General features: G+C 41.6%; 2 protein-coding genes across 2 annotated transcripts; one reads left to right on the top strand and one right to left on the bottom strand.

The window, feature by feature from the left end:
• Window positions 1–512: 512 nt before the first annotated feature.
• Window positions 513–1,052, bottom strand: LOC121786764. The gene has a single exon (XM_042185389.1). It carries the CDS (start codon window positions 1,050–1,052, stop codon window positions 513–515), a length of 540 nt encoding a protein of 179 aa, XP_042041323.1.
• A 5,549-nt stretch (window positions 1,053–6,601) lies between these two features.
• LOC121787698 (indole-3-acetic acid-amido synthetase GH3.6-like) lies at window positions 6,602–9,049 on the top strand. The gene is made up of 3 exons (XM_042186514.1): window positions 6,602–6,990; window positions 7,143–8,071; window positions 8,245–9,049. The coding sequence occupies exons 1-3, from the start codon at window positions 6,668–6,670 to the stop codon at window positions 8,838–8,840; spliced, it is 1,848 nt and encodes a 615-aa protein (XP_042042448.1). The 5' UTR covers window positions 6,602–6,667; the 3' UTR covers window positions 8,841–9,049.
• The last annotated feature ends 5,454 nt before the right edge of the window (window positions 9,050–14,503 follow it).

Below are 14,503 nucleotides of genomic sequence, written 5' to 3'. Positions count from 1 at the left end.
CCTTTCTCCATCAGCAGCCCATCTAATCGCCGCCTTTTGCCTCCAAAATTCTTCCTCCATCTTGGCCGTGATGATGAGCTCTGCAGACACTCTACTGAACTCGGCTCTATGTGCTAGGGTCGGGTACGTATCATACCATGTCTGTGCCTCAAGAACTGTCTGCTCCGCATCTTTTAGGTTTTGGATGATGTTGCCAAACACCTCTCTGTTCCAAACCTTTAAGAATTTCTTGGTCCTTAGAAGCTTGAGCTGGAGGTTCATCATTCCATTATATCCTGTTTCTGCCTCCCATACTCTAGAAATCTCATCCCTAAACGTCTCATGTCTCACCCACATATTCTGGAATCTGAAGGCCGGTCTCGTGGTCTGGACCGAGAACTGGCATCTCACCAAAAGTGGTGCATGATCAGAACTGAATCTCGTCAAATGTGTTACTCGGGTCGTGGCAAAGACTGATGTTCAATGTTCTCCAATCAAGATGCGGTCCAACCTCTCCCAGAGCCCCCCCTGTGCTACGTGAAGATCGGACCCTCAAAGCCCGGGTCAATCAGCTGGCACTCGGTAATAGCATCGGCAAAATCCATCATGTCTCTGTGTCTATCTGTATCACTCCCTTGCCTTTCTTCACTGGTCAGGAACATGTTGAAGTCTCCTCCTACTAGCCATGGTCTGCCCTCCATAGCCAGCGAGATGTCCCCCAACTTTTCCCAAAGTGTCTGTCTCTTCTCTCTCGTATGCCGCCCATAGACTATGGTGATGTAGATCGGGAATGGAAAGACTACGGCAAAAACCTTAACGTGTAGAGCCTGTCTAGAGTCATCAACCACTTCCACTGTCCAATCCTCATGAGCAAGAATCCAAATGTGACCACTTTCATTAGATCCCGCAAACTGAAGGCCCTGAAAGTTCCTTCCTAAAGCTGGTGGTGACCTCTGTGGTTCAATCACTGCTGCAAACAAAATCTTGTGTTCCCGAATCAAATATCTTAGATGCCTCTTGGTGCGGGCATTTGCCACACCCTGCGCGTTCCACACTACGAACTGGCTCGTCATGAGGCAACAAATTATTTTGTGCGCGAGGTAGAAACACTCGCTTTCTTCATCGATCCTTTACCCATAAGTCGTCGATCCCCATCACTGGCGATCTCCAACGGCAGGCTCCCATTCCTGGCAGCCCCATCCCGTACCCCCTTTGCCTTTCTAGCCTCATGGATAATCTGATCATCCATGGTCCCGTCATGCAGAACCAAGGCCATAGACGACTCTGTCTCGAGCTCGTCATCCTCCAAAATATCAAATCTGTTGCTATGAACACCGAGTCCCAAATATTCATGCAGGTCAAGGATACGGCTCCATCTAACTGTGGGTGAGAGTGATCTTGGTCTGCTCTGTGACTTTCCCCCGTCGTCAGTCTCAAACTCCGAACCCTCGGTTTCAGACATGGCTCGGCCCTCAACCTTCTCTTCTCTCTATATCTAGCTCTGCTTTCTGGGCTTCTCTTCTTCCTTGTCTTGCCCTTTCCCTCCAGGAGCTGGTCAAGCATGTCCGAGTTCGGGACAAAAGGAGGCTCTCGAATCTGTAGGATGTTATTGGGGTTGTCGTTTCGGTTCGCTACAACTCTGTATTCATACCTTGCTGTCTGACCTCCCTTATTCTGCGCATACGCCACTGAGTCCCTCGCAACATTTCCGTTCTTACCCACACAGTTCCATCCTGATTGTGCCTCTGTCTGCCGGGTTGGCTGCTTCGCCCGGGGTTGATCCCCTTGTTCTCCTTCCATCTCATTCTGCCTCTGTGGTGCCGGTCTTGAGAAGTCTTTCTGGGGGGCTGGGTTCCTTCCAAATGCATAACAATGGTCCTCTGAATGGCCCACATACTTACAGGCTGAACAATAATGTGGGATTTTATCCCATCTCACCTGCAAAGTCACATCTTTTCCTCCAATTCGAAGCATGAATTTCTCTGGCACAGGCTTTGAGATATCTATTTCAATGCAAATGCGTGCATATGACAATCGTTTACGTGTGATAGTGTTATGATCAATCTGAATAGGCTCACCAAACAATTTACCAATGGAAAATAACATAGATTCCTCAAATAGATGAATGGGCAATGCATGCAAATTTCACCAAACAGCAGCAATGGGAGTCTCAAAATATAAATCAAAATCGGCAGTCCACTTAACATTCTCATCGGATGATGATCAATAAACCAAGTATTATTATTGCTAGCACCACTTAAAATTTTCACATAATCATCAATCTCATAAACGGTAATGAGGATATGCTTAGCATTGATGAAGTTCCAGTTTAGCGTACCTTTCAGTTTGAAGTTCGAAAGGGCCTTGCGAATCGAGAGGACGGTTGGGATGGAGTGTGAGAACTTTCCAATCAGGGCGAGCCCCATGCGACTTGCAAGCTCATTATTATCAATATCAGGAAGGTGAAGGCAAGGGATACCGTCTTCCTGGGTTGCCGTGCCTCTTTGTTTCACTTTATTGGGGTCCAAAATGAAAGGCGCATTCGCCGTCCTTGGCTGATCACCCTTAAGCACATCCGTCATGGTCTTGCCTACCTTCACCCATGGATTTGCCTTATCTCTATTAGCACCCTTCGAAATATAAGATGGACCTTCTTGACTAGGTTCTGGTATCAACGAGCGATCCATCATAGCCATCCATTCTGGGGAAGTTGTAGTAGGTAAGTTGTTTTTCTTGGTGGATTTCGATGATTTAGTGGATGATTTGGTGTTAGATGTGGCTTTGGGTGGCCGAGTAGTTCGGGTAGTATTAGGCTTGGTTAGCTTTGTTTCTGAAATAGGAGATTCGTGAGAAGGTAAGTAGAGATGGACAGTTTTTAGGTTGGATTTGAGATTCGGTTGTTTAGGTGATATGTGAAGGGAGGATCGGTAAGTATTTAGGGATTCTTGGATGTGAATTTTTCGGAAGTCACGTACCTTGAGTTTAGAAGCCTTGTTAGCTATGTGTACGTTTCTCCCCCCAGGGATGGATGCTAGGATTAGCTCAATCGTCTCCCACGTGCCAAATTGTCGATCACATGCTCCTGGTCCCACCACAGTAGATATGATCCTGTTGATCTCGTAGTTTGAAATATTCCCTTCTCCAACTTGTAATACACGTGATTCCTCCAAATCAAAAATAGCATGCATTTCGGGACCAGAAACTGTAGTACTTGGCGAGTCCCGCATGGAATCAGCGACGGCCACACTTCTTTCTTCCTCTCCAACCACCGTCGACTTACACTCCAACACTACATCCAAGTTCGCAGATTGCCTAAATACGGGGCTTCGAACCGCCGCCACTCCTGCAAGCCGGGAGAGATCTTCCCCGGTGACTTCACCATCAGCACCGGTTAGCGCCGGATGCCATTCCCCTTCCTCCACTGAACCACCATCGCGGCTGTCTTCCTCCCCGTGAGGGTCAGCCATGACGGGCCCTAAACTTATGGGTGTAACCGCCAGGGAACCCTAGTCGCCGCCACCCCACACCTCAAACTCTGGAAACCTCTGACCTCCTCCCACAACCCAACACCGAACACGACCAACACAGACCTAGGAAACCCAAAAGCTGGTCGGACAAACCTGCTCCGGGAAGGGAATGAAAGGAGAAACGAGAAAAGCCCTAAAAAAAAACCTAATATGCGCCGCCACTGACCACCGCCGCCGAAGACCTCCTCCGCCCCAGAACCGACCACCACCCGACTCGGTCTGACCTCCCCAACTCAACCACAACGGAACCACGCCGGTAGGGACAGCCGGTTGCCGGGAAATCGCAAAGAAAGATGGCGACGCACCAGAAACTTAGAAACGACGAACCTAGACCTAAAAAACGACGGAAACCAAATTAAAAACCGTAGAACACAAGAAAAAGCCACGAGGAATCCAATGAAACAAACTAGTACAAATTCCGAAGGGTAAAACTCAAGATATCGGCGATTGCTGCAGGACATCGGCGATTGCTGCAGGACATAAACCACATTTCAATTTATTATCGAGCTTAGATTAAATGCTAAGATATCCCACTCTACGCCTCTCTAACTGTCTTTTTGTGCCATCTTTATCACATAAGCTCCTATATATCAGTCATGTGACTAAGGAGCTTCATTGTAAATTACTAATGCAACCAAAATTTTGCATGTTACAGGATATCAAGACGGGGACGATAGTTGGGCGTGGCACTGGGCACCGAGGACTGTACTATGTGTACGAGATAGCCCAACAGAGTGCAGCGATGCTGACTCATGGACCGACAGACAGACAGGCTTGACTTTGGCATCGCCGGTTAGGACATCTGTCCATAGGATATCTTCGCATGCTTTATCCTAAGTTAGTTACATCTATGAATTCTTTTCATTGTGAAACTTGTCTGTTAGCCAAAAGCTACAGACACACATTTAAGTTGAACAATACTAGAATGACAAAACCTTTTGCTTTGATACACTCTGATGTCTGGGGTCCTTCTCCTGTTACTGGGGGTCAGAGTTTTCGCTATCTTGTGCTATTTATTGATGATTATACTCGTATGACTTGGATATATTTTTTGAAAAATAAGTCTGACGTTTTTGAGAAATTCACCGAGTTCTACACCCTCGTCCAAACCCAGTATAACCAAACAATTCAAATTCTTAGGTCTGATAATGGGGGGAATTTATCAACTCAAAAATGCAAGATTTTTTTCGAGAAAAGGGTTTAGTTCATCAAACATCGTGTGCATACACTCCGGAACAAAATGGGGTGGCAGAAAAGAAAAACCGATATATCCTTGAAATTACCAGAGTCCTTTTAATTGAGTCCAAAATACCCAAATCCTTCTGGCCCGAAGCCACCGTTTGCCCACCGGGATTTTAGAATTCAAATCACCCTTGGATCTTTTCTCCCAACATTTCGAACTACCATCTTCCCTGTCTCTGGTGTACACAAAGAGCTAATCCACTATATAAGTCCCATGTGCCTCTCCTCTTATCACCAATTGGTTTTAGGATGGAACCCATGGATTTCTATCATGGTATTAGAGCGGGTCACCGACTGTGGGTCATATTTAACTGACCCAGCAGTATATCTGGGCTGAAACCGAAAAAAATGACTGATCCAGCAGTATAACTGGGCTGAAAATTTGGGCAGTGGTCCAACCGATCGAAAATAAATTGGGCCGATTGTCCAATCGATCATAAAAAAGTTCAACCCCTCCAAGATTCACCTTGAAGGGTTTGAGGGAGGGTGTTGGCAATTGAAACATAAAAATGAATATAATAATATCACGCATCGGTGTACACAAAGAGCTTAATCCAGTATATAAGTCTCATGGGCCTCTCCTCTTATCACCAATTGATTTTAAGATGGAACCCATGGATTTCAATCAGAAATAAAATTAGTTTACAAATATATTTCCCTGCACGTGTGAATATTTCAAAAACTGAATTAGTTCAATTTGATGGAACTGAAATGCGTTGTCACATGGATGTTTGTCAGCGGCAGTTAGCATGGTGCACTACAAATTTGGGGCTATACAAAATCACAATTCTATACAACGTCTACTACCTTAATTTGTAAATAGGAGCCCCCATCAATAAAAATTTAATCTTGTGTCTTTTGATTTAATTTTTAGAACATATTTCTGTATGATATTAATCGAAATAGAAGAAAATAATGCACGCAAACAGCGTTGAATTAATAGGTGAATGAAGAAACCAGAAACGGGTGGAGAGAAGCTCCTATTCGTACACGTGTTACATAGGTGATGTGTGCGCCAGCTGTCAAAACGCTGGAACCGTTACAACTGAAGTAAAAAAAATAATGATAAGAAAGACTTTTTTTTCTTCGTTTGGCCACACGTATGGAATCCGTCATTCGCAGTATCTAACTAATCCTGTTCGATTGAGCTTTTGGATTAAGGCTAAAAGTTTTCCAATAGATGGTGGGGTTTGAGGGATAAGAAGTTTTTTTTACCACATGTATGGAAGGTATTCGACTACTCCTGCTCGATTGGGTTTTCGGATTAAGCCCGAAAGTCTCTCAACAGGTGGCGAGTCTAAACTTGTAACCTCAAGAACACCATAGTTTTGCACTTTCAACTGTGCTATGACCCATTGGTATAAGAAGCCCGTTTCGGTGTTACCGGGAAACGAAGCTGGGGGATAGGCTGCTGCCTTGTGAAGAAACACCCGCAGTACAAGCACGCATGTTATATGTGCGGGATTACTGGGTATTGCCGGTCAACTCCGCCTCATCTTCATCTACCCCCTTTCCTCATCACACCCATTGCATTCCACCAAATTTCACTTGTTTTTTTTAACTCATACACAGTCAATTTTATATATGAATAATTATAAACAACAAAAACACATTTATTTAAATAAAAAGATGAGTTGGTGGGAAGGTAATAAATGGGCAGAATGCAAATTATATGAAGCATCAAATATGAGCGTGTGAGTGAGTGATATCTGAAAAACAAATTGCCACAAAGTCCTTCCTATCCATATTCACAATCAAGCCATCCATCCATTTTGCTTCTTTGCACTTTTGAAGGCAACAATGTGGGCCCCACTCCCTCCCCCACCCCCCTCTATATAACCTCCCCAACCCCAGACACACACACACACTCCCTCTCTTCTCTCCATCACACACTACATTAACACATACACACACACACCATGCCTGAGGCACCCGATCAGAACCCGATGATGTCCGGCTTCAACGTTGCCGAGAACAACAAGAAGAAGCTGGACTTCATCGAGGATGTAACCTCCAACCCCGACCAAATCCAGCAACAAGTCCTCTCCGAAATCCTCTCCCGAAACGCCAACGTGGAGTACCTCATGAGGCACGGTCTCAACGGCCACACTGATCGCCATACTTTCAAGAAAACCTTGCCCGTCATCTCCTACGAGGACATTCTCCCCGACATCACCCGCATCGCCAACGGCGACACCTCCCCCATTCTCTGCTCCCACCACATCTCCGAGTTCCTCACTAGGTACCCAAAACCACCCCCCTTTCCTCTTGTTTAGTTTCCACATTTTCTGTTTCAAAGAGAGGACTCCAATTGGACCACACTGACAACAGCACCTCTGCTCCCTACTTTATTATGATTCTTGCATGTGACTCAATTTCCTTTGTTGTACGCAGCTCTGGAACATCTGCCGGGGAGAGGAAAATGATGCCGACGATTGAGGAGGAGCTCGGTCGCAGATCGCTTCTGTACAGCCTCCTGATGCCGGTGATGAGCCAGTTCGTCCCGGGCCTAGACAAGGGGAAGGGGATGTATTTCTTATTCATAAAATGCGAGAGCAAGACCCCGGGCGGGCTCCCCGCCCGCCCGGTTCTCACGAGCTACTACAAGAGCTCCCACTTCATGGACCGGCCTTACGACCCCTACACGAACTACACCAGCCCGAACGAGGCCATCCTCTGCCCGGACTCTTACCAGAGCATGTACTCCCAAATGCTCTGCGGCCTCTGCCAGCACACCGAGGTCCTCCGCGTTGGCGCGGTCTTCGCCTCTGGCTTCATCCGTGCCATCCGCTTCCTCGAGAAGCACTGGGCCCTCCTCTGCCACGACCTCCGCACGGGGACCCTCAACTCCCTGATCACTGATCAGGGAGTCAGGGACGCCGTGTTGCGGATCCTCAAACCCGACCAGAAGCTGGCCGAGTTTGTGGAGTCCGAGTGCAGTAAAGGGTCGTGGCAGGGTATCATCACGCGCCTCTGGCCTAATACAAAATACGTGGACGTTATCGTCACGGGGACCATGTCTCAGTATATTCCGACTCTGGATTACTACAGCAATGGTTTGCCCCTTGTCTGTACAATGTACGCCTCTTCCGAGTGCTACTTTGGTGTCAACCTCAACCCTCTCTGCAAGCCCAGTGATGTCTCGTACACTCTCATCCCGACCATGGCCTATTTCGAGTTCCTTCCCGTTCACCGCAACGACAGCCTCTCCAACTCCATCTCCGTCCCCCTCTCCCACAACGAGAGGGAGCAGCACGAGCTCGTCGATCTCGCCCATGTCAAGCATGGCCAAGAATACGAGCTCGTCGTCACAACTTATGCAGGTATATAATGTACTGCTAACTATGTCAATAGCCTATGTTATACAGAACTGTAACCAGTTGTTAACTACTATTTGTTAGTAATTGATAACCGCTAACTATGTCAATATATCTGTTCGTTTGTATATTTGATTTGTTTCAATATGCAGTAATGTGTACAACAACTCATCATGCAGGTCTGTACCGGTACAGAGTGGGCGACGTGCTGCGCGTGGCCGGGTTCAAAAACAAGGCCCCGCAGTTCAACTTCATCTGCAGGAAGAACGTAGTGCTGAGCATAGACTCGGACAAGACGGACGAGGTGGAGCTACAGGCCGCAGTCCTAAGCGCAGTCGGCCACCTGGAGCCATTCGGGGCATCACTCACCGAGTACACAAGCTACGCGGACACAAACAGCATCCCAGGGCACTACGTGCTATACTGGGAGCTGAGCCACAACGGATCAATCCCGATCCCGCCATCCGTGTTCGAGGACTGCTGCCTAACGGTTGAGGAGTCCCTGAACGCGGTGTACAGGCAGAACCGGGCGTACGAGGCGATAGGGCCGCTCGAGATCCGGATCGTGGAGGGAGGGACGTTCGACAAGCTCATGGACTACGCCATCAGCCTCGGTGCATCCATCAATCAGTACAAGACGCCGCGATGCGTCAAATTCGCGCCCATCGTCGAGCTTCTCAACTCGAGGCTGGCGTCCTCCTTCTTCAGCCCAAAGTGCCCCAAATTCGCCGCCGTGGCGGCGGCGGCGCACAACCAGTGGAGCACGGATAACTGAGTTGAGCGCCTCTCTACTGTTTAATTTTGTCATAAAAAATCATCATTTGTAGAGATGTACAACTTATTATGCTATTTTTAGGTTAACCAATCATTTTTCATCCTTTTCAATCTCCTTGTTACCATTTTAACTTCGGTTTATTATGGTAGAATTTTCAGCCATGTAAAAATGAAAAACAGGTCCTTTTTCAAGGAATGTTTTCTTCTTCATCGTCTATGGGGATTAATTTGTTTTCTTCCTTCCCACTCAACTCAATCAGACACTAGGCATATAATACTAGTAGTATAGTACAGAGTAAATAAAATCTAAATAATTAATTAGTTGAAATACCACCATATTTGGGAAAGTTAGCCTACTTTATGCCTTCTTTAATTCAATGTAGAGTAGAGCAAGCTTTATTATTACTTTCCCAATATAAACAAATTAGAACAATCCTTTTCGCTTACAATCCTCGAATTAGCTGTTAAGCTTCCTAGTCTTCCCTAAGTTCCACAGTAGTGGAGTCAATTCCATTTTTAGTAAAAATTAACACTTTTCTCCTTACTTATTTCATTATTTTTTATTTTATTTTATCTTCATTTACCTTTTTTCATTTCTTACTTTATTTTTCCTTTATTCAACTCATTTAACATAGTTTTTCTTAAATTGCGTGCTAAAAAAAATGTCTCCAATGCCGTGAAATAGAAAGGAGAGGAAGTAGTAATTATAGCATTTAAAAGTAATGAGTTTCCACTTTATCTAAATTTCCGCAAACAGTACAGATAAGAGGAGAGGGAAAAACAGCAACAGAAAGCTAGGGCCCCATGTGATTGACTGAATAAAAGTGTTCATTTCCTATTTTAGAGTCTTATCTTTACTTTCTAGTATAAAAATGTTAAAAGACTGATTGCGTACTTGTACTCATATTTGTTGGGATTAGGTATTTTAGTTAGTTTGGTCAAAATAGGTTTATTATATTATTTTAATTTTTAAATAGATCAAATAATTATTAAATCATGAATTTGAACTAAATTTGGTAATTCGGAATAAGTTTTGAAAACAAAATAATAAATCACGATGTTTTATGTATTCTCAATTATCCCACCCATCGAAATTTTACTACTTCCTCCGTCCCAAGGAAGATGACACACTTGGATAGCATGAGATTTTATACAATTTTATTTTTTGTGTTGAGTGGAGAGAATAAAGTAAAAGAGATTAAATAAAGTGAAGATAAATGTGTTTTCATTTTAAGTAATAAAAAAGAAAGCGGATCATCTTCAATAGGACGGAGGGAGTATAATTTCTAAAGCAAAAGAACGTCAAGTATGTGCTTTTAATCAGTAACCTCCTCGAAACTAATGTGCGTACGAGGCACCTCACTAAAACTAATAAACTTAATCGTTGGAAAATTTCATCGGGGGACAATTGTGAAAAATAAAACACATGATTAAATACTCCATTTTATATTTAAACTTCACGAAATTGACTATAATATGATTAAGTTAATGATTTATATAGCTAATTGTCACTTCAGTTAAAACTAACATTTTATTTGTGATGGCATTCTAATGCAAAAATAAAATAATTGAGAATCAGTGTGAGTTAAGAAAGGACGGAACAATATAAAGGCATGAGTATGACTTTAACCAAATTGATGATACAAGTTCCGAAACTATCCAAATATAGGAATTTGATCCCAAAAATTTGCAACTCTAAGAGCATAATTAACGCTCGGGGCAGGGCCGCAAATCGTGAGTCCCGGCCCGAGCTCAGCGTTGGAGGCGATAAAGTTCCGGCCCAGGCCGGTCCCGGGGCCACAGTTGCAGCCTGGGGACGGTCCCGAGGTCCGGTCAGTCCCTGCGTTGGAGCCTCCTGGGCCGGGCCCCAAACATCATTCCTTTTTTATCTTCTAATTTTTTTAGCATTTGAAGAAGAAATGGAAGAAGAATGGAGAAAAGGAAGAAGAATGGAGAGGGAGAGGGAGAGGGAGAGGGAGGGAAAGAGGCTTGCATAAATGTTGGGAAGTGGAGCCTATTTTAATTTTCACATTTTTATTAGGAAGAGGAGACTATTTTAATTCTCTCATGTTTTTTAGTTTATGGAATATATTTTATAATTATATGTTGGAAATTTGGAAGTGGAGTTCTAATTTTGATTTTCTTATTTTGTTCAATGTTTTTAATTTTTAGTTTATAATTTATTATTTTTGAATTAAAAATGAATTTTTTGTATTTTAATTGTTCAACGTATTCTATTTTACGAGTAAAATAAGTTGGAGTTGTGAACAATGTCATTTATTAGTTGCGGTCCGGGTTGGGGCCTGCATGGTTAAAACAGTTGTGGCCCGAGACTCTAATTTAGGGGAATGATATCGTGGAGGGGACTTGGGGCCTGATTGCGGGCCAGGGTTAATGATGCTCTAATAAACTTAGGGCACCTCAAAGCAGACTGTGCGTGCATTTTGATAGAGGGTATGTGCTGATGGCGGCCAGCCCTACAAGGAGGCTGAGTGGTGAAGTAGAAGGATTTCATTATATGTATAAATTTATCTGAATATCATTGTAATCAAATAATAACTCATATCTTTGATAAGGAGTAACTAAGAGGGTTCACAATAGGGGAGCCACGGCGATGGGGTGGACGGGCATGAGCTACATACGCGGCAAGGTCGCGGTGGTGGGACCAGAGCCGCGACGCCGACAGAAATATTTATTTTTTATTTTTATTTTTATTTTCTTCATTTATTCTATAAACTAACCTAATCCATGTTCATTTTTTTTATAAATGTGGAGGTTTACTTTTGTGCTAATTATGGAAACAAATTTTAGAGAAGATGAAGTGAAGAGAGAGAAATAGTTGTAGAATACAACTAATGAGTGGATTGCGATATACATATATATGGAGGAAAGGACACAAAATTGTGTGGTGTTTTAATTTTTTTTAATTAATTTATATTTTTTTCTAATTATTCTTGGTCCGATAATTTCTATATTAATCCAATTAAAATATATCAACAATTGATAAAATAATGAGATTTGTGGTTGTGGCGTGTCCACTATTGAGCTGAATAATTTTTTATGACTGTGGAAGAGTTTTTGTGGTTATGCCTTAGGCGCCTTCGTGGATGTGCCACGTTACTGTAGACACTCTAATAACTCAATCTGAATGGCATAATCTTGTGATTAAGTGTCTACAAAGAATCCCTCTTTTTTCTTAATTTTTAAATGAAAATGACAATTGTGACATTTGGCTTATGTGGTCGCAACTATTATCCCTTTCATATTAATTATAAATATCAATTTCTCTCTACTGAAATAATTCAAAATTTAAATTTTCCATAACTTTTTAAAATTTAAATATTTTTTTTGACGATTCTAAAAAATCTTGATCACATAGTATTATACCATAGACTGATAAAATGATATTGTAGCATAGACACAATGATATTGTTTTTGTGTGATCATAATATTATGTTTCTTAACAAAATTATACTACTAGGTTTAATATAAAATGATACTCCATCCGTCCCATAAGAATATGCAATCTTTCCTTTTTAGTTCGTTCCTAAAGAATATGCACTTTCTAATTTGGAAAGTTTTTTCTCTCTAATGAGATGAAACTCATTCTCTGGTAGCAATACTTTAATTACTCGTTTCCTCTACATCTCTCTTACTTTACCAATTTTACATTAAAACCCGTGCCGAACCCAAAGTGCATATTCTCTGGGGATGGAGGGAGTATTACTTAGTAGAGAACACTCCATTTGTCCGTAAAATTATAGACATTAGGGATGACACGTGTTTTAATGCATAATAATTGGTAAAGTAAGAGACATATTTTAAAAAGTAATTGGAGTATTATTAATAGAAAATGGGTCCACCTCCTTAGAGAAAGAAGTTACCAAAAATAGAAATGAGTTATTTTTATGAGATGGACCAAAATGACAAAAGTCTCTATTTTATAGGACGGAGGGAGTATGATACTAAGTTCGATATAAAATGATAGTATTAAATACAAGTGAAAAAATGCCATTGCTTAATAAGATAAATGATACTTTGTTTGATTCAAAATGATATTGAATACAAATAAGAACGATATTGCTCAATACCGATTTCAATAAAAAATAGAGAAATTGCACCAACCCCTTTTAATTATATAATGACTAAAATACCCTTGTAAATTATAGAATGATACTCTCTGGCCCAAGAATGATACTCCCCCTGTCCCATTAGAAATGAAACGTTTTCTTTTTGGGTTGTCCCACTAAAAATGAAACGTTTCATAAAATGAAAACAACTCACTCTCTATTAATTCAATACTGCATAAATCTCGTGCCGGAAACCAAACGTTTCATATTTATTAGGACGGAGGGAGTATGTTTTTAGGATGAACCTGACTTATCCGATTTATTGGTCCAAATTGAGTTATATGTTCATTTGTCTCAAAAGGTTTGTCACATTTCTTTTTTGCATTCGTTTTGTAAAAAATGATACTCCCTCCATCCCAAAGAAGATGACCCATTCCTTGGGTGGCACGAAAATTTATGTAATTTTGTTTTATGTATTAAGTGGACAGAGTAAAGTAAGAGAGAAAAATACAATAGGAATATGTGTTTCAATTTTTAAGTAATTGATCATCTTGGTTGGAACAAACAAAAAAGGAAAGTAGAGTATTTACAATGGGACGGAGGGAGTAATAAATAGTTAAAGTAGAGAGCGTGAAAAGTAATAGAGAGAATACAATATTCTATCAATTACTTTACTCTCTCTCCACTTTAACTATTTATTACTCCATCTGTCCCACAAGTATGCACTCTTTCCTTTTTAGTCCGTCCCTGCACTTTCTAAATTTGAAAACTCTTTTCTTTTTAGAGGTGAGACTCATTTTCCACTAACAATACTTTAATTAATTACTTTTTCTTTCTACTTCTCTCTTATATTACCAATTGTCTTTTAAAATCAGTGTTCAACCAAAAGTGCATATTTTTATGGAATGGATGGAGTATTATTTTTACAAAATGAGTAAAAAAAATTATGACAAACTTTCTAGGATACGGGGAGTATTATTTTAAGCGGCTTGTTAGGTTAATGCATCCCATACAAAACACGTTAACTCATGATGACAACATACTAAGCTAACATTAGGCCTTACATTGTTAGTCCATTTCACGTAAATTTATATATACAAACTACTTTTATCCTAGCTAATTAATTTTATAATTCATCAAATATAATAAATTTTTTTATGTATCAGTATATTTGTATTCTACGATTCAGCGGTATAACAATTTGTAAGTTGTCACACATGGTCTCCAATATATGGGAGATATACTGTTAAGGAAGAAGTTCCTCACCGTGAGAAATCGCGTAGAACGTCACGGGATCTCTTGCCCGTCGATCAATCCGGCGTCAAAGTCTAGGGTTTGTGCATTTTGCACAAGGAAAAGAAAGGCTGCGTGAAAATATTTTATTTCTTGAGATGGGAAATAAAATACACACGTATTTATATATAAGGACCCTAGGGTTGATTTGACCTACAATCAGGGAAAGAATCAACGAAGAAAACTCGGAAAGGAGCTTATCATACGCTCAACGAATAATTAAATAAAAATACAATGTTTTAAATAAATTACCAAAAATAAAAAGACTCAAAATAACTATCATCTATCTTCCTATCGAGGC

This window comes from Salvia splendens, chromosome 22 (assembly GCF_004379255.2).
Source record: "Salvia splendens isolate huo1 chromosome 22, SspV2, whole genome shotgun sequence".
In the NCBI taxonomy this organism is placed as follows: Eukaryota; Viridiplantae; Streptophyta; class Magnoliopsida; order Lamiales; family Lamiaceae; genus Salvia; species Salvia splendens.
This window is presented reverse-complemented; position numbering and strand designations above follow the sequence as displayed.